Raw genomic sequence first — 19,141 nt, forward strand, 5'->3', positions numbered from 1 at the left:
GCCCGCCGAGTGAATTCCTGGTGAGTGCTTTGGGGTCCGAGAAGCCCCCACCCTGAGCAGCTCCAGCACCGAAGAGCAGCCCCCCAGCATCTCCACGATCTGCGTGGGGCCCTTCTGCTTTTTGCTGCTCACCGCGTTGTTTGGCTACTAGCCCGCTGGCTTGTGGCCTTCCTGACGACGCCCGACGACATTTCTGCTGCTGGTCTGGTTGCTCCAGACTGGCCCTTGCTTCCCTCCATCGGAGAAGTACCCTGGACCCTCCTGGTCCGCCCAAGACGCCATTTTAGGTCCACCGCGTGGGCCTTGCATTTGCCAAGACTTGTTGCCCAATCCTGGGTCCAGCGACGTCGACAGCAAGAACCTTCGTGGGACAGCTCGCACCTCCATCCTGGTCGCCGACAACGCCTCCTGGTCCGAGAGACTGCAGAGCCCAGCAGCGCCCACTCACCTGACTGCGGTGACTTCGCCCGGTGCCATCCTGGTGCCCACTTAATCACTGGCTAGTGATTCAAGAACTTGGTCCCCTCTGCTTTCAGGTTTTCTTCTTCCTTGATCCAGGCTTGGATCCATCGAACTTTTCTTCACTGGTCGCCTGCCAGCAACTTCTTCCTTCCAGGCTCCTGGTCCGGCAACGAGATCCCCGACGTCTTTTCAGACCTATGCAGCTGCAGCCCCTGGGCTAGGTAACTTCGGCACTCCGGTGTCCCAGCATAGCCTCACTATCCAAGGGTCAGGATCCACTGTCGTTTTCTCCCTACCAGGTCGGGTTCGCCCGTGAACACTAACTTTGTGAATTCTAGCTTCCATAGACTTTGTCCCGCATCCCGCGTGAGAGTGCACACTCTGCACCCGAGTCCCCTGGGCCTCCTAGTAGTAATCTAACGATTCCCTAGTCCAGTCCTAGCGATTCCAAAGCCTATTAGAACTGTTACTTACCTGCTAGTAATTCGCATTCCACTTTTGTAGTATATGGTTTTTCGTGCCCCTCGGGCATTTGTGTAAATTGTGCGACTTAAAGTATTTTCGTAAGAGTTTTGTTGTGTGCTTAGCTCCCTGTCTCATAAAGAGCCAGGGTAGTCTTGTTATAAATAAATACACTGTTTATTTTCATAACAACTTGTGTGGTGTCCTTTCACTGGGTGTTCAAGGGGTAATGTGATGGTAAAACAGCTGGCTTAACACGCCCTCTAGAGTCTTAGCCTTAGACTGCTCGTATCCATGCTACTAGGATAGCTGGTCTATAAGGTTGACTTACAACCAATCATCAATAAGGGTTGTTTGGACTGATATATAGTGATCACTAGAATAGTGAACACTGCACATCAGGCCAACTTCTCACAGGGGCGCTCTAGGATAGGGAATAAGTTTTAATTTTCTATCCAACACCTTCCCTAGTGTCCACGGGGACTGGAGTTGGAATAGAAAATTATACTTACCACTATCCAGCACCTCTAAGCGATATGCGTTGTAAAGGTTTGCGATGTAAAAACAGCGTTGTAAAGGTATGCGTGGTAAAAGTATGCGTTGTAACGTCATACATCCCGCTGAGACAATATGGGGGGAGTTGAAGAAGATGTTCAGTTATAGTGAATGATGAAGTGTAGTAGTGGTAGGGCTTCAGATGGAATGGTATTAGCCGGTGTATGCTACTGCTGTGCCTGGTGCAGAGAAGACGTTTATCAGCTGTTGGACAGGAATGAAAAGTTATAATTTCAGTTTAAGCTAAGAAATCTGCTACACACCACTGCGCATCTGAAGAATCTAAAATAGAGCTAACACAAGGACGCCACTTCCAGTGCCGACCAACTACATACTTTTAGACCTCGCACCTTTGGCGTGGGTTTCCCTTCCATTTTTGCTCTTGCCTCATGTATTTTTGCTGGTGTTAGATGCTTTGGGCACTGTGCCACTGCTGTACAGTGCCAAGTGCGAGTGCTCCCTATTGTACATTGATATATTAATCAGTGGTTCCATGTTTGGCTATTTGGTTTACTTGTCAGACCCTAGTCTAGTGCACTGAGTGTGCCAAGGGCATGTAAATCCAAATGCTGCTGGTGGGATTGCAGCACTGGTTGTGCCACCCACAGAAGCAGCCTTGTAAAATGTGTCTAAGGTCTGCCATTGCAGAGCCTGTGTGCAGTCTGGTACTGTCACACTGACTGGGCAAGTGCACCCACTTGCCAGTCCCTAAACCTTCCCTTTTCTTCATTTAAGTCACCCATATGGTAGGCCCAAGGGCAGGATGCATTGTAAGTATAAGGTAGGACAAGCCTTGGTGTGTGTGGCATGTCCTAAATAATGAATTACAGCCATTTTCGTTTTTTTCACTATTGCAACGCTACCTGTTCTCCATAGGCCAGAATGGGCTGTTAGGATTATTACAGTTTATAATCCTAACTGACTCAGAGAACATGGTGGAAATTCGAGTTTGGTATGCCTGAACTCAGAATGATAAAATTGTTTTTTTTAGTGAAGTCGGTTTTAACATTCTGTGTTTGCAAATACCACTTTTAGAAAGTAGGTATTTGCTTGTCTAACCTTTCAAGCCTGTCTCTGCTAGGTTGTGTATTCCTTTGTCTGGTTTTGTGAGTGATAGGGCTGGGGGATTCCAAGAGACAGGATGAGTCAGTCCAGTGGTGAATAGAGAGATCTGCATCTAGATGGGAGGGAGGAGTTGCACCTGAACCTTGAATAGGGCTGTTCCTGCCTTCCACAATGCTGGCTCCACCTCCTGGAGAGGGGCGGATGTCTCTGCCCTGCACACTGAAAGAAGAGAAGGAGTCCTGTAAACAAAGTGCTCCAGGACTGTACTTGCCTTCCACAAGGCTGGCTCCACCAGCACCTGTGGGGCGTCTGATGTTTCTGCCCTGAACTGTGAAAGGGAGGGAGAAATCTGGTAAACAGAGTGCTTCAGAACTGGTTTGGACTGGGCAAAGGCCCCTCTCCCCTCAGAGAACAGAGGATTTTGGGGTATAAATATTGGGATCCTGATCCCATGAAATTAGATTACTTTGGACTACAAGAAGAAACCTTTACTGAGGAGAGGAACCTGAAGAAACTGAGGAGAGATTATTCCCAAGCCGAAGTGCTGCTTGGGGGATTGGCCTGCAGTGGTTGCCTTACTGCCAAATGAAGGAGAAAGGAACTTTGTGTACTTTGCTTTCAACTTGTGAAGGATCTCCAAGGTCTTGGAATAGAGCTTGCCTCCAGCTGAAGTCTCAGGGACAACAGACTTCAACCCCCAGCTCCCCAGAGTTATTTTGGAAGTGCCTGCTGCTGTTTTGGGCCTTCTGAGGAACTGTTTGTCACAAGGAGCTGGAAGCGCGACTCATCGAGGAAGAAGCGCGTCGCCGTCACTGGGCCTGCCGTCGCAACTCCGAAGGAGGGTGTCGCCGCTGGAACTCTCGCACTGCACCACATCGAGAGAAGCGTGCCGCAACGAAGAGGAAGCGTGTCACTGTCGCTGCTGGTGCCGTCGCAACTCAGAAGGAGGGTGTCACCGCTGTAGCTGTCGCATTGCACTGCATCGAGAGAATTTTGCAACGAGGTCGGAGCGTGTCGCCGTTGCTGTGCCTGCCGTCGTCACTCCCTAGGAGGGTGTCGCCGCTGGAACTGTCGCACTGCACCGCTTCGAAGAAAAGCACCTCACATCCGCGAGAAGCGTGCCACCATCAGAGCTGCTGCCGTCACATCGTGGATGTCGCCGCTGATGTTGTCGCATTGCGCGGAAGCTTCACGCATCATGGGAGAAGAGTGTCGCAGTTGGAGCTGTTGCCATCGCATCGCTGAATCAAGGTTGTCGCCGCTGCAGTCCACGCATCGAACTGAGAATTTCTCGCATCCCTGGAGAAGCGTGCCGCATCTGGAAGATCTTCACGTCTTTATTTTTTTGTACTTGAACTTTGCCGCATTTCCCTCGCTGCGACATTGCTTGTCATGGAAGCGCAATGCAACCTAAGGTACATTGACGCAAAGTGTTGCATCTTAAGAACTGAACTTAACTAAGCTAAATCTACCATCTTAAAGTAACAGTATTGCGGATTTTTGTTGTTTATGGTCTTGTGGTAACTCTATATAAAGTCTACTTATTTTTGGTATAAAACCTTGTTTGGTGTCCATCTGTAGTGTTGTCACTGGGTTATTGTATGTGGTCACAAATGCTTTACACACTGCCCCTGAGATAAGCCTGTCTGCTCGTGCCAAGCTACCAAGGGGGTGATCAGGGGTTATTTAGGAGTGTAATCCCCTTATCCTGACTAGAGGTAAGGGTCCCTATTTGTCACAAGTACCTACCTGTGCCAACTAGAGACCCCCAAATCTAACACATACAATGATTGTTTCTTGATGACCTAAAAAGACAATTATAACAGTGATAGCAGTAGCAGTCTTTCATGGTAGATCTCCTACCATCTCCCTTCCACCTACGCCTGCTGAAACCCATAAAATCTCAGAACGAAAAACCCAGTGTGGTTACCAGCATAGATGACTCTGAAGATAAAGAAAACCATTAAGAAATCTGCCGAGCTCATCAAGGCTGCTATCACATTGCAAAGCATAAACTGCATGCCTGTCTCCCACACTCCCTCGTTAATCAAACTGCTAAGAGTTATACCCCATAACAGAATAACCACACCATGTGGTCATCACTCTAAGACATGAAAACACTACCCATTTAGGTTCAAAGCAATGGCAACACCCTTCCAACCACACACCCTGCACGGTGTGGTGAGCAAGCAATTTAGCATTCTACATTAGGGCAGTAAGTGCAAAATAAATTTTACAATACAATTGACACTTACTTCTGGTGAAATCTTGGAAGGCCTTAAGATGCAGAGCTGCAGAGCTGTGAGAAGAAACATATGATGTTAGTAAAAAAAAGTTTGCTTGCCTGGCATTCCAAAACTTCTAATTGTGTCCCATGTTCCTTATGCTAATTGCCTCTTGGGCATTTGGGATGGTTCGATATCCCTTATTAGTACTTTAGTCTATCAACTGATAAATCAATAATTTATTTTTTATTGGATTAAATGTTGTTAATAATGAACAACATGGGTGAGATGACAGCACACAATGGATATTCAGCAATAAATAAAGTAAGCAATTAAGTGACTAGCGTATATATTCAAGCATGTAGCAAATAGTGGGTGCCAATTCTGCACCAACATTTTGTGACCTGTTTATCATTTTGCAATACAACTTATGTACTAACAAGATGTAGGGCCAGATTTACTAACAAGTGGCACACCACAGAGCGGCAAGCACCATATATTCAAAGAAATGGCACAGTTCATGCTCTGACACACTTTGTGCTGCCTAGTGCCAGTGTGAGAACTCTTGTGACATAGTGCAAACCTGACTCAAAACCTTTAGAAATCTGTCCTCTACTTCATAATATCCACTCAGAAATGTTGGACGGCCCAGTGAATTTTAAGTAGGCAGGACTTTATTTGTGAACCCCTTCAACTGAATACAAACTCAGGGGATGGTGGCCTACACAGGACAGCAGAACTGCATCTCTGCATTCAAATTCCCAAATGAGAAACATTTGTTTAAAAAAGCAACCTGTGTCCTTTAAAGGGACAGGTTCTATTTTAGAAAGTATTTGACAAGACATCAAGGAGAGCATGCAGTGGTCCCCTGGATCTCTGTCTGCTCTCCAAAGCTACTCATCATGATTTCTTGCCTGGCTAGTGGGGATCTCTTTAGAGGGCATGCAATTGTCCAGCATGAAAGTGGAGGACATAGCCGTTTCTGACTTGGCATGCTGCCCTCATACTCTAAATGAGTCCAAGGTGGGATTGCACTTTCCCAATTAAATTTAATTGGGGTGTTTGCCAGGAGTGCATCTTGGTCCATTTCCTTGTCTTACTTCAAGTAGACCTTTTTAGTACGAAATGGCGAGGATATGCCACAATTAACGAGGCGTGCAATCCTAGTCCTCTTGTATGTGCATGATGCGGCTCTTATTGCGAGAAAGCCAATGGATTATAGACCCTGCTGGGCTGGATTGTTTTGCCAGATTCAGGAATGTTTTAGATTTAAATGTTAACATGTCCAAATCTTTCATTATGGGCTGTGGCCCGCCAAACACTAAGGTCAAAACTCATAAAATGGGGCGGTCAAGATTGATAGGGTCAAATATTTTAAACCCTGGTGTTACCTTTGATGATGAATTACATTGGGGTTATTTAATTAAGCTGAGACACCTGCAGCTTCAGAGAACTATTGAGGCAGTTTCTAGGTTTGCTTCAATCACCATCAGGCACATGTATCAAGGTAGGATTTTATAAAAATAGCAATTCCTACACATTCCTTATTTGTGAGTCGCAAATAAGGAATGGCTTCCCATTCACTCCTATGGGCCTACAGGCACATAGGAATAAATGGGAAATTGGATGCGAAATTTGTGAGTATCAATAGGTTCTCAAAAATTGTGCATGCAATTTCAGGGTGCAAGGGTGTCAAAAGGACACCCTGTTGCACCCCTGAAATTGATCTGTGCACATATCTTGCGTTCTTGGGCATGTGTGTTTTCAACATGAAACTTTGGAAAATACACAAAAGTACATTTTTCTACGTTTTTTCAAATTCTTCATGGTAATTTGCGCCCCCCCCTATTAGCGAAATCGCTACTCTCAAGTGGTTCTTGATTTGCATTTAAGGAATCGCAAATTGAGATTCCTTAAAGGCATTTGCAATTTGTAAAGTCGCAAATAATTGTGATTTTTGGAATTGCGAGTGGCAAGTTGTTTCATGCACCACAAAAGCTAATTTTGCGATCACAAACGGACGATTTTTGTGATTTGCACCGTTTGCGATTGCAAATAACTTTGATGCATGTGCCTGCATATCTCTTCTGCATTTTCATATTAATTCCCATAAGCGTTTTCTTGCTCCTTGCTTACATGCTGAGAAGATTAGACAGCACCACCTTGCCCTATTGTTTTTACAACAATTAGCAATCCCTGAAATATGTTTGCCCTTTAAGTATCAGAGTTGCTCAGAGTATTTGAAAAAGGTTGGGGTATTCGGTCACTCTGTAAGCATGCATGATATTAGTTAGATAAAGTGCCTGTTCAGGATAGTACTGCTATTGGGTTGTAAAAATATGTTCATGTTTGTATACGAGTGCTCTTAACCCCTTCGCTGCTGCCGTCGGCCGTTGGACGTCACGCGAGCTACCTCCCTGGTGCTGCGCACGTCCAACGGCCGACGCGGCCGCACCCGTTTCTTCGAACGTTCAGCACTGGCGCTGAACGTTCGAAGCAGAAAGCGGGTTAAGATTGTACGGCTCTCAGTGAGCCAAGTTTCCACGTATTCAATTATGCAAAGCCGATGTCATATCTATGCGTTTTTATTGCGATTTCGCCGAATAAATGAATTATGATTTATTGAGTTCAAGATAATCTCACACAATTCAGTGTTATACATTCAAGGTTTGTTGGTCCCATGTTCTTTAATCACTTAATGGTTTAGGCCTTGCCTGGGCGGTGTAGAGAGACTTAGTTACTCCTACCATGGCATCTACTCACCTCCATCCAATAGTGCTAGGAGTGCCAGAATCAGAAAAGGGGAGGATTTTCCAACAAAGGAGTACATCACACTTCCGAAGGGAGCACCCACTGCAAGAACAACAGAACTCAGTGATATGCAGGCAAGCATAAAGAACGCTATTTACGTACACACTTTCAGAACCACAACATGATTATAGGCGTAAACAAACATGCTGAGGTAACCATGCTGTGATGTTTGTAGAAATGTCTGATTGAAATGAAAGACTCATATATAAGCAGATAATTTGGGTCCTGACAAACTGGGTTATTTTGGTATCAACTGTGCTGAATACATTCTCAATTGATTATAAGCATCTGCTTGGTGTCTAACATCTCATTAGAAACATATACAAATGTTTGCAGATTGTTAGATTTATGACTTTGTTCTCGGTGATGTCAACAAAGAGCTTTTCAAAGAATGTCAAAGTCTCCCTCATCCATCCAGCGGTGTCACTAGGGGGGTGCGGGGGGTGCGGCCCGCACCGGGTGTCACCTTGACATGGGGTGACACCAATCTGCTTACGCTGTGTAACACAGCTCTGCAGCCTCGCCTCTGCAGGCTGCTCTTCTTTATCTCTTTATAAGCCAATCTCACCGACACTTCTGAGGCGGACGGTAACTGCTTTCGCCTCCCTCAGTCCAGCGGCGTCACTAGGGGGGTGCGGGGGGTGCGGCCCGCACCGGGTGTCACCTTGACATGGGGTGACACCAATCTGCTTACGCTGTGTAACACAGCTCTGCAGCCTCGCCTCTGCAGACTGCTCTTCTTTATCTCTTTATAAGCCAATCTCACCGACACTTCTGAGGCGGACGGTAACTGCTTTCGCCTCCCTCAGTCTTCTCTATCGAAGAGTCTGTAAACAGCCAAAGGGCATTTCATTGATCAGGGCTCAACGCGCGGGCATGCGAGGTGCTAATGTACAGTAGCACGCCAGAGAAGGGACGGATGTTTGTCCAGAGGATGCAGTTGGCATGACTCGGGAAACGGCCTAGCACCTTCCTCAAAGCCAGAAACCGGGACAACAGACATTGTGTGTGCTATGGTGCAGGGAAAGGGGGTTCAGAGGAACCGATGGGTCTTTTCTCTGCTTCCTGGCCTTTGTGCACACAATGGTGCACTGAGAAGTTCCTTGCAGTGTCACTGTTGGGCCTTACGGCGTCGGCGGCATCTGTTTTTTGGTACATACTGTGGTGCATGGAGGAGTTTGTTACGCTCTCCTTGCTGGGAGTTGTGCTGTTTCCACTCCTTGGAGGGTATTGAAACAGTTCCTAACTGAATTCCTGCTGAGTGAATATTGCCTCCATGTCTTCACATTGTGGGTGATGCAGGAGTCACATACATAGGCACAGCCGGATGTTTGGTTGCTCCCACACTGTGGTGGCCAGAGAAGGCCTTTACTGTGTCACAAACGGGTGTTGTGGTTGCTGTGGGGGATGGAGGAGTCCCACTTCATCACTGCTGGGTGGTTGGCTACATCCATGCCGAGGTATGTGCTGCACTAGATGGCTGAGCCTCTGGTTGGCTACTTCCACCTCATGGTATCGTAGCTCAGTATATGTGGCAAGGCGTGATCATGCCACTTCTGGGGCTTTGCCTCTTCTACACTTTAATGCACACTGTGGTGCACTAAGGAATCCCTTACAGAGTCACTTTTAAGTGTCTGAACTGCTTTCATGCCTTGCTGCACATTGTACTGCAGGGAGGAATCAATTACTGTTTCACTGTTGAGTAGCTAGTTCCTCGGCTGGCACGCCTTGCTGCCCACTGTGTCACTGCTGGTTGTGTGGCAGCCTTCAAACCTCAGTGCCCGCTGTGGTGCGAAGAGTAGTGACCTATGGGATCAGAGAGCCAAACTAAGGTCTCTTCCCTAAAAATCCCATTCTTTAAGGCGTTTCCACCTTTGTATGAGTGCTGTACAATGCAGCACACATGCCAAGTGGGAAACACGAAGAGAAACTAAAGCATTTCTCCTCGTTGCGCCTGCCTCAAAGAGGCACAGGATTTTGGCACACATCCTGGTCTACAATTCTTTGTCAGCTTCTGGCTTCTTCCACGCCTTGATGCACTGCAGTGCCTGAGGGTCTCTATTCCTTGATATTCTATATATAGTGTGGTGAGTTAGTAACGTTTCTTACATGGTGGGGACGTAACATGCAGCCCCTCACCTACCATGATGCTGTGGACAATCTTCTCAGTAGAGGCATTCTAGACAGTGGGTAAACAGCCATTGTCCACTAGCGTAGCCGTAGCCCTGGAGCAAGCGGGAAAAAAGGCCGTCTTGACTGCTGTCAGGTTAGTAAATTTCAGACATTATCAGGGCTCGATGGACCCCCCCAGGGCTATTGACAATAGTGGGACTGCATTTGCTGCACCAATGGCAGATACGCCGCTGGCCAAAGCCCCCCTGTCAGCAACACTGATGTCCCCAGATGGGGGTAGCAGGTCAGGGGTTTCATTACTTTAGAGTGGAGGCTCTTCGGGTGGTGCTACCTTTAGGGGTGAGTAGTTAGTGTTTGTTGGCTGGAAGCTCAGGGTTAGTGCACATATATTACGCCCACGGCCCATCATCCTTCCTTATGGGGTAAAGGACAGTGTATCCTGGATGTTTTCAGTCACTACTGAGGCTGAAGAAGTCTCCTTTAGTGTTTCCTGCAGCATGACCCCAGTAGCAACGGCCACGCCTCTTCCACGTGACGTGTAGTCCCTAAAAGGTGGTGTCTGGAGAATGCGGCTGGGATTAATGACTGGGGGGCTCGGGCCGCCCAGTCGGAATCTCTTCAGTAGCAGAACTTCCTGGGGCCGTTTCTGGGCACTTTCCCCCTGGAGCTGTTGGACACCCACTTTATATTGTCACCTGGTTGGATAGTTTGGGCTAGGCCAGGCTGCTCTTCCTAGATCGAGGGTCTGTGGGTGGATCACCCATTTTCCACGGCTTGGTGCACACTGAACCATGGTGAGGCATAGCCATGCCCTTTCAAGTGGGCACCTGAAAGATAGGCATGAGTGCTGGAGTGAATGAATGAATGAAACGTAACTTTTTATTGTGTAATTACTTAAAATCGCTGCAATATTCCAAGTAGTGCAATCATATGTATCACCGTTAAAACAAAAGAAACACTCATTGTCAAACCTGCAGTTAACAGTTATACACAATTCATAGTATTAGGACAAGAAGAAAAAAAAACAGTTAAAATAACGAATAGGAGCAGTTCAATACGCCTATCCCGAGCCCTGGAGTGGGCCAGCAGAGGGGGTGACACCATGAGTTACGCGCACCGGGTGACACCAACCCTAGTGACGCCACTGCATCCATCTAAAAGGTACAAACGTTATCAAATTTTGGGAGAAAGGAGTAGTCAGTACTATGCCTGGGTGAAATTTTAATGATGCTGGTAAAATTCACGACATTTCTAGATTTCATTTCTTGCAAAATTTGTGACATTTAAAAAAAAAATCTGTATTAGGTTATTTTGTGGAGCTTTCATCCGCGGAGACTCGTTTGTGCAGGAAATGTATCACCGAGAGATATTGTGTGCTCAAACCAGTCTCCTACCAGTATCTTGCACAGCTTTTGAATTCAAGGCATGCCAGCAAGTGAAAAAAGCATGTGAGATTCGGGCAACCACATTTAACACTAAAAGCGTAATTTGCAACATCATGAAATTTCGAATTAAAGGTGAATGGGGTTTCAAATTAATCAAATTAAAACTTTCAACACTGCTCACAGCTTGATTGATGCAGTCCTTTTTTCGCACTCACCTTGCAATTCGATTGAAATAGAGTATTACTTTGATCACAGAGTATATAGAAGCCTTGATCACAAACGCCCCTCCATAAACCGCAGAGTGCACTTCATTATTTACTGCACCCATATCTATACCACTTCCTCTTCTATTTCAAGTGAACATAGCTCACACCCCTTCCGCCTCTGGATCATACTATCCTTAATTTGCCTGCAAGCAGACTGCACACAATGTAAAGATTTCTCCGTTCACCATAGATATTATGACATTTTTGTCAACGAGAGAGTAACAATCTTTACAAGCCTTTACGTTGGTGTGACAGTGAACAAAGTCATGGATTTGTAGTAATCTGCAAAGTTGTTTATGTGCTTATGTTCGATTCTGTAGGCATGTTGATTGTAATAATAGCTATATAGAAAGAAATCTTCAAAATATAAGACCTACATCCTGAATTTAAATCCAGATCCAAGATTCCGTCCCCATGGAATTTATTTATTTATTTATTAAGTTTTATATAGCGCTGGCCAGACCCGAGGGTATCGGACCGCTTACAACAGATTTAAATCTGAAATCACATAAAATGGCATAGGTAAACATAAATGTTCAGAAGACCAGAATTTGCTGAGCGTTATTGAGGTGGGGACTTCCTGAGATAGCCTCGATGAGTGCAGGGTGTCTTGGGCTAAACCTCAGACTGGGAGGAGGGAACAAGGCGGGGTCCCGGAGAGGGGAAGAGTTAGTTAGAGGTGGAACGTTGTCAAGTGGCTGCAGAGTGCAGGAAGAGGTAGGATGTAGTGGAACATTGTCAAGGGGCTGCAGAGTGCAGGCTTGTGCGTTTCGGCGGCTGGGGGTTTGCTTATGTACTCCAAATCAAAACACAGTGTGTTGCTCTCCAACACCAAAACCCAAGTTCTGTCCCTTGTCTGCTATACACACTTACAGTGGAGCTCGAATAATTGTCTGAGTGGGGATGCTGACCTTTAGTGCCAGGTCAATAAAACAAGCGTTTTTAAGAAGCACCAGTTACACCATCTGGAAGGTGGAGGATCTACAAAGAAATTTCTGGAAACATGGATTCCTGTGGTGCATCCTAAAATACTTTGTCCAAAATATGTGTGTAAAATAGGAAACCTATGTGGTACAGTTGAGCCTGGCCATTTGTAGTGAGCAAACGGTTCATTAAAAATGGCACCTGGGTGGAAATAACCTGGACAGACAGGTTTTAATAGTTTTTCTCAAATTATGATTGTTTTAAAGACCGATCTAATGGGAAGTGAGCTGCCCCAACTAAAATACCACACTTCTCTTAAGTGCCCTCGAAAATAATGTGCATGGGGAAGAAATAATGCCAAAAAGTAGTGTTTGTCAAAGAGTGCTTTAAACCTCCTTCAAGTATATGATGAAGGTCACACCCCCACAAAATGTGTCCTATTCTGTTGTTTGGTAAAATAAAGTCCGAATCATAGATTTGTGCTGTATTAAAAATCATTGTATGATTATATGATAATACTTGCATTAAGCCTTGCTTTTGGAAAGCATGTACAGTCATACTGACGCTTGAAATATTATGGGAACAGTCTGTTGTGGATTCATTATATATATTTTATTTGTATCAGCTCTGTTGTTTCTGCATGTGTCTAATTGTATATATTTATATCATCCATAGCCCTTTTAGTGATCACAACCTGATGTCCCTAGTTATTGTTAGATTAACTGCTGTTAGGCCATGGGGTGCGGTGCAAAGGGTTGATTATGTTGATTAAGGCAGGAGACTCAAGTGGTCCTAGGTGATGCTGTTACAATTTAAACTGTAGCATCGTGCGAAGTGTCATACTTATTAGTACCCAAAACCCCCCTCCCGCCATACACCCACCCCATAAACAAACCCTTCAACAAGGAAAACTGTTGCCGCTGTGGTTGAATTACACCTTGTCAGGGGCCTTGTACCATGTGGAAGTCATGTCCGATATCATAGGGAAGGACAAGGGGCGAGAGAGAGGAAAGGAAGAGGAGCAAGGAAAAGGAGTGGGGGGAACGGGGACACTCTCAACGTCCAAGTTACTGTATGAGTAGGAATCAAATATCAGCACCATAGTCTTCCTGTGCATTGTGAGAGCCCTCCAACATCTCTTCTGTTTCTGCCTTAAAAGCTCTATCAGTTGTGCTCAGTCTAGGGATATTGGTCGTTTTCCCAGTCCCCTATACTCCTTCCGTTGCAGTGCTTCCATCTCCGCTACGGCCCATCCGAGAACGTCCTCCCTCCATTTGCCTTCACATGGTGCTGTGCGGGATTTCCAGCGCTGTGTAATCAATCTCTTTGCGAGCAGCAGGGCTAATCCCGCAAATCGGCATAGCAACTTCACCTTCTTCGGGACACCTGGCCGGAGGTTATTCAGAGTCTATCATCATTAACAGAATGCACACCTTGGGACACTATAGAGGCCTCTATAGTCTCCCAAGGTGTGCATTATGTTAATGATGATAGACTCTGAATGACCTCCGACCAGAAACCACCCAACACTGGACAGGACCACAACATATGAATAAAATCAGCATCCTGAGCAGGACATCTCAGACAGCCCGAAGAAGCAGTAGGGTACATTTTCTGTAGTGCCTTCGGGGTGAGATAAGCCCTGTGTAATATGAACAGTTGTATTGTTTTCAGTTGGCAATAACGAGAAACTCGCCTATGGTGTTCTTAACACTAGGGCCCATTCTCTATCTTCCAATTCTCGTACGAGTACTGTTTCCCATTTTTGTCTAAGATGCCGTAGTGGGGTATTCAGATGTTCCTTCAACCCTCAGTATAACCATGTAACATGGTGATGGCCATGTCCCATTATGTGGATAGACTTCAATAATTGAAATGTGGGAGGTTCCTTCTGATCTTCCAGCCAATATATCCAAATAAATTGCGTAATTGCTGCATGTGAGAGAAATAGGGTTGCTGGTACTGCATTATTGCATACAAATTCCTAGTGGGGCATCAGGTTACTATCTAAGAAGAAATCACCGACTGTCCAAAACCTGGAATGAGCTCCCGGTGAACATCAGACGCCCTTGACCCTGCACACATTCAGGAAGGACCTCAAGACCTGGCTCTTTGACTGATCCGGAGCTGCTCCCCCCACATCCACCAAGCGCCTTGAGACCTTCGCGGGTGAGTACAGTGCTTTACAAACCCCTGATTGATTGATTGACTATACCCATATGTGTCCAACCCCTTATCCGAGCCATTGATACTATTTCTCGTCTGGTGGGTAGGCCACAGAGCATGATATTCGGGTGTATGGGAAGGGTATTTTTGCATATTTGTGAGCCTGCTTCCAATAGTGCAACGCTATATGTAACAGAAAAGGAGGATTCCGCATCTTGTCAGCCCCCGGACATTATAGCGCCTATTTCAAATAAATTATGGCCGGCCAGCCAATATGCCAGCCACTGTAGTTGCCCGACTATACAGCATGCTTTAAAATCAGGTGCCCCCATCCTGCCTGCAGCACTAGGAAGCAGCATCTTGGCCAATGCTGATCTATGTCTACCCAATCCCCAAAGTAAGGAGGATAATAGGGTGTCCAATGTTTTAATAAACTTTGCCGGGAGAAAAACCGGGGGGTTCACAAAGTGATAGAGAAGTCTGGGTAACATGACCATTTTGTACACAGCTAAACAGCCTGCCTCTGTCAATGGCAAAGTATTTCGAAAAGAGATCTGGGAGCAAAGTGAGTTAATAGTTCTAACCACATTCCCATTTATTGTATCTACACTGGTTCTATAGATGTACATTCCTAAGTATTTAAATGTATGGGTTCTAATCTGAATTGCATCCGGCCAAAACGTAAATAGGGGCTGGTATATGTATCATAGAAAGAATACGCTACTGATTTTGAGACATAATCCCGAGACTTCCCTGAATTGGGATAAGACAGCAGCTATCATGTGCATGCTTTTGTTCAAATCTTGAAAATACAGCAGCATGTCATCTGCATAGAGTGACACAGTATGGATTGTACCATTTATTAGAATACCGTAAGGGACCATAACCTGATGCAAATATTGTGCTAGAGGTTCTAGCAGTAATAAAACAATAAGGCCAACAGGGGCCAGCCTTGGCGTGTTCCACGATAAACATAATAAGTGGGTAAGATAGTCGACCCAGTCTTAGCACGGGCGGTAGGGTTAGTGTATAGTAATTTTACTTAATTGCAGTATGACGTGGAAGCCCCAATTTGGTCAATCCAGCCAGCATATAGGGGCAACTCAGGGTATCAAAAGCTTGGCGTACATCTAATGATAAACATCCAGCGAACGGTGCTGTTGCAGAAGCTGCATGTAGTAAGGCATGTAGCCGGTGAATATTTAGTGAGGTGCTGCGTTTGGGTATAAACCCGCATTGATCTGTGTGTACTAGCTGGAGAAGTAAGGCGAGAAGCCGCAACGCCAAAATCTTACTGATTATCTTGGTATTAAGGATCGATTGGAGCGTGTAGGACGTACGTTCAGTAGGAGCCTATTCTGGCTTCAGCAGGGAAGTGACTAATGCTTCTCTGGTAGTGGGAGGCAGTTTGCCCTCTTAAAGTGAGGAAATGTATACCTGTAGTAATTTAGGGATCAATGTTGCTGCAAAAATTCAATAGGGAACCCATCCAAGCCCGGCGTTTTATTACGGGCTAGTGCCTTAACCGCCGTACGGATCTCCGCTGTAGTAATCAGAGAAGCCAATTCCTTGACTTTTGAGTCTGAAATAGTGGGGTGTTCTACATTTAGGGAGGAAGTGATAGCTTCTGTCATGTCTAGAAGAGGAGCGGTGTGTAGGTTTGCATAGTATTCTTGAAAGGTAGAATTTATCTCAGTCTGGGAGGTGATCAACGTGTGTTGGCATTATTTATCGATAATATGGGAGTGGGGGTTGTTTGAGGTCTAATTAATCGCACTAATAGTGTGCCGGCTCTATCTGCTTCAGAATGCGTGCAAAGTGTGTATGCTTTAAAGTCGATCATCCTCAAACGTTCTGATAATTCTGCATATCTTATCCTGGCTGCCTGTAAAGGCTCTGCCCCATCCTCGCTCACCTGGGCTGCCACCTCTCTTGCCTGCAAAACCCCCTCCGGGTCTGTTATGTCCCTGATCGTTTCCCTCCGTATTCCCAACCAAGGAGCACATGGATACTGTCAAGATTTCAACATTAAAGGCCTCCCATTCGAAGGATCTGGCCATGGCTGTTCCCTGAGAAGTTAGCCTGGCATATGATGTCCACTAGTTCTAGTGGGCCCCTTGCACCAGTCTAATCGACCCTTATTGATGGTGGTTGTAAAGTCAACCTTATAGAAAGCTATCCTAGTGATAGCATGAACCAGCAGTCTTCAGGCTAAGACTTCAGTAGGCGAGTTAAGCAAGTTGTTTTTTACCATATATAATCCCTTGAATACCAAATGAAAGGACACCACACAAGGTATATATCAAATATATATGTATTTAATCTAAACACAAACCCTCTGCACTCTTTATGAGGTCAGAGGTAAACATACAATACAAGTCACACAGTTAATATACGATAAGTTGCCCTGCTTCCCAGGCCAGCTAAGGAAACGGTCGCTGTGGCTATTATTCTTTCTCGCATTGACTATGCCAATGCCCTGTACATTGGCATCCCGGGTTATCTGGTAAAAAAACTGCAGACCATACAGAATGCCACGGCTAGACTTCTGTTTAACATCTCCAGAAGAACAAGCGTAAGGCAGCACCTTCGAGATCTACACTGGCTTCCCGTGGCCCAGTGAGTGCAATTCAAAGCCCTCACCCTGGCCCACAGAGCCCTGCATGGTCCTGGACCAATGTACCTCAGGAAGAGTTTTGCTTTCTATGCTCCTAGTAGGTCTCTGCGCTTAGCCACTCAACGTCGGATGGTGATTCCCAGATTCCGTAGGATGCGGCTTGGAGGTCACTCCCTCTCTGGGAAAACAGCCCCAGCATGGAACTCCCTCCCTTTGGAACTCCATTCTACTCAGGACTTTAGGCAGTTTAAAAAACAACTTAAACCTTCCTCTTTAACCAGGTGGCTTACACCCCTGCCCGTCAGGCCATGGTAATTTTACGCGCCAGGATTTGTGGAGTATTTGACGAGTAATTGTGCGCGATATAAAAATCACTATAACATAACATAACATAACAGTAAACGTTATGCCCTAGGGGCCTCACAAACCATATACTAAGAAAGTGGTATAAGTACCACGTGAGAGTTCGAAAGTAGGCCCAGGGCCTGTAGAATCGCTGGGGCTAAACTAAGCAACCAAGGGTTAGGAAGTAGGAGACCTACGGGAGCCGCGTGCAGTGTCTAAACACAGGCGCGGGTACCCATTGACTTTCTATGGAGATCGTAAAAGATACAAAGTTACAATTTAAGGACACTTCTGGATGGACTAGGATGGAACCCTTTTAAAGTAGGACACTTCGAGAGTCAAGACCCACGGGAGCACCGGAGTACTCGTGTTATCTCACCCAGGGAAGCCGGGTGCATAGGTATCTTTTCATGTTGGGTTTCGTAGTCGTTTTCTATGAAGAGCTGCAAGGAAGTTCTGCAGGCGACCAGAGGAAAAGTGTCCGGGTGGATCCAAGGGTGGATCGGAGATGTGAAGAACCTGAAAGCAGAGGGGACAGAATCTGGGTCACTAGCCAGTGACCAGGAAGGAACCAGGAAGGAACCAGGCGATGTTGGGTGCTTTAAGGTGAAGAAGGTGAGATTGTCTCTTCAGCCATGAGGTCCAGGAGGCATCGACGATGACCAGGAGCTGGATTCAAGCTGTCCCATAGTGGATCTAGATGACTGCAGCATTGGTGTCCGGATTGGACCCAACAAGCCTTGGCAACCACAACCCATGCAGGATGTCAATATTGGCTCTGTTGCAGACCAGCAAGGTCTATGTTGCTTCTCCTTTTCAGGGAAGCTGGAGCAAGCCCGGGGCAATTAGGAAAGTAAGTTAGATTCAAGATGGCATCTTCAGGGGGCTCACTAGGCAACGGGAAAGGAACTGGGAAGACACATCAAGCTCAAATGCAAAGGCGGGGCCCACGGGACACTCGCGGAGTGGGGGGCCTGGGCTTCAGTGCAAATGATGCTCGGGGCAGGGGCTTCTTGTACCCCAATGCACAACTTACTGAAGCTTCAGGAAAGGAGTGCAGGTAGCAAAATGCATAATGTCCAAGATGTCTGGTCCCATGTCTCTCGTGTCTGCCACGGGTCTCAGCTTTGCTGTGGATGTGGGTCGGTGTCAGAGAAGTCTGGAAGTCCAGTTCTTGAGTCGCAGAGTATTCGGGTTTGGAGAGGAGCCTTGAAACTGCAGACCAGCAAAGTTGCTGTTGGTGCCTGTTTGCACAGGGTGGTCACTCCTTGACCACAAGGGAGATGTCTTCCATCTTCCAGTCAGAATGGAATGTTGAAGGTCCAAGATATGTCTTTCAAAGATTCGTCCAGGATAATCCAAAGTCCCAGGGACACAGCTCCTATACTTATACTAAGGATGGGGGCTGGATTACCTGATTAGGTCCCTCCTATGGGTGGACCTGAGAAGGGGGTGGTTACACCCCTTTCCCTTTGTCCAGTTTCGCACCAGAGCTGGGGCTGGAGTTCCCCAGCAACTGGTTTGAACCGGGCTATGCATGGAGCACCTTGTGTGCCCCAGGCAGTGTCTAGATGCATTCACTGAATGCAGCCCTCCCTGCCCCAATACACAAACCCCCTGTCTGGGGAGGTGCAGCACCTCCCTGGACAGGAACCTATTGTCCAGGCCTCCCCTGCCTGGAGTTTCATCCAGCAACAGGTGGTCAGACTCGTGTCTGTGGCAGCA

The 19,141-nt window shown here is 46.4% G+C and overlaps 1 protein-coding gene across 4 annotated transcripts in view; it reads right to left on the reverse strand.

The window, feature by feature from the left end:
* The window catches only part of SLC18A1 (solute carrier family 18 member A1), a 320,481-nt gene that overhangs the window by 131,557 nt on the left and 169,783 nt on the right, over positions 1-19,141 (reverse strand). For all 4 annotated transcript variants that reach the window (XM_078668076.1, XM_078668075.1, XM_078668077.1 and 1 more), the window contains 2 exons: positions 7,533-7,622; positions 4,800-4,843 (listed from right to left, as the gene is read on the reverse strand). In XM_078668076.1, the coding sequence (XP_078524202.1) occupies positions 4,800-4,843; positions 7,533-7,622 (134 nt within the window). The remainder of the gene's footprint in view (positions 1-4,799; positions 4,844-7,532; positions 7,623-19,141) is intronic.

The sequence above is a fragment of the Lissotriton helveticus genome, chromosome 11, assembly GCF_964261635.1.
Source record: "Lissotriton helveticus chromosome 11, aLisHel1.1, whole genome shotgun sequence".
NCBI lineage: Eukaryota > Metazoa > Chordata > Amphibia > Caudata > Salamandridae > Lissotriton > Lissotriton helveticus.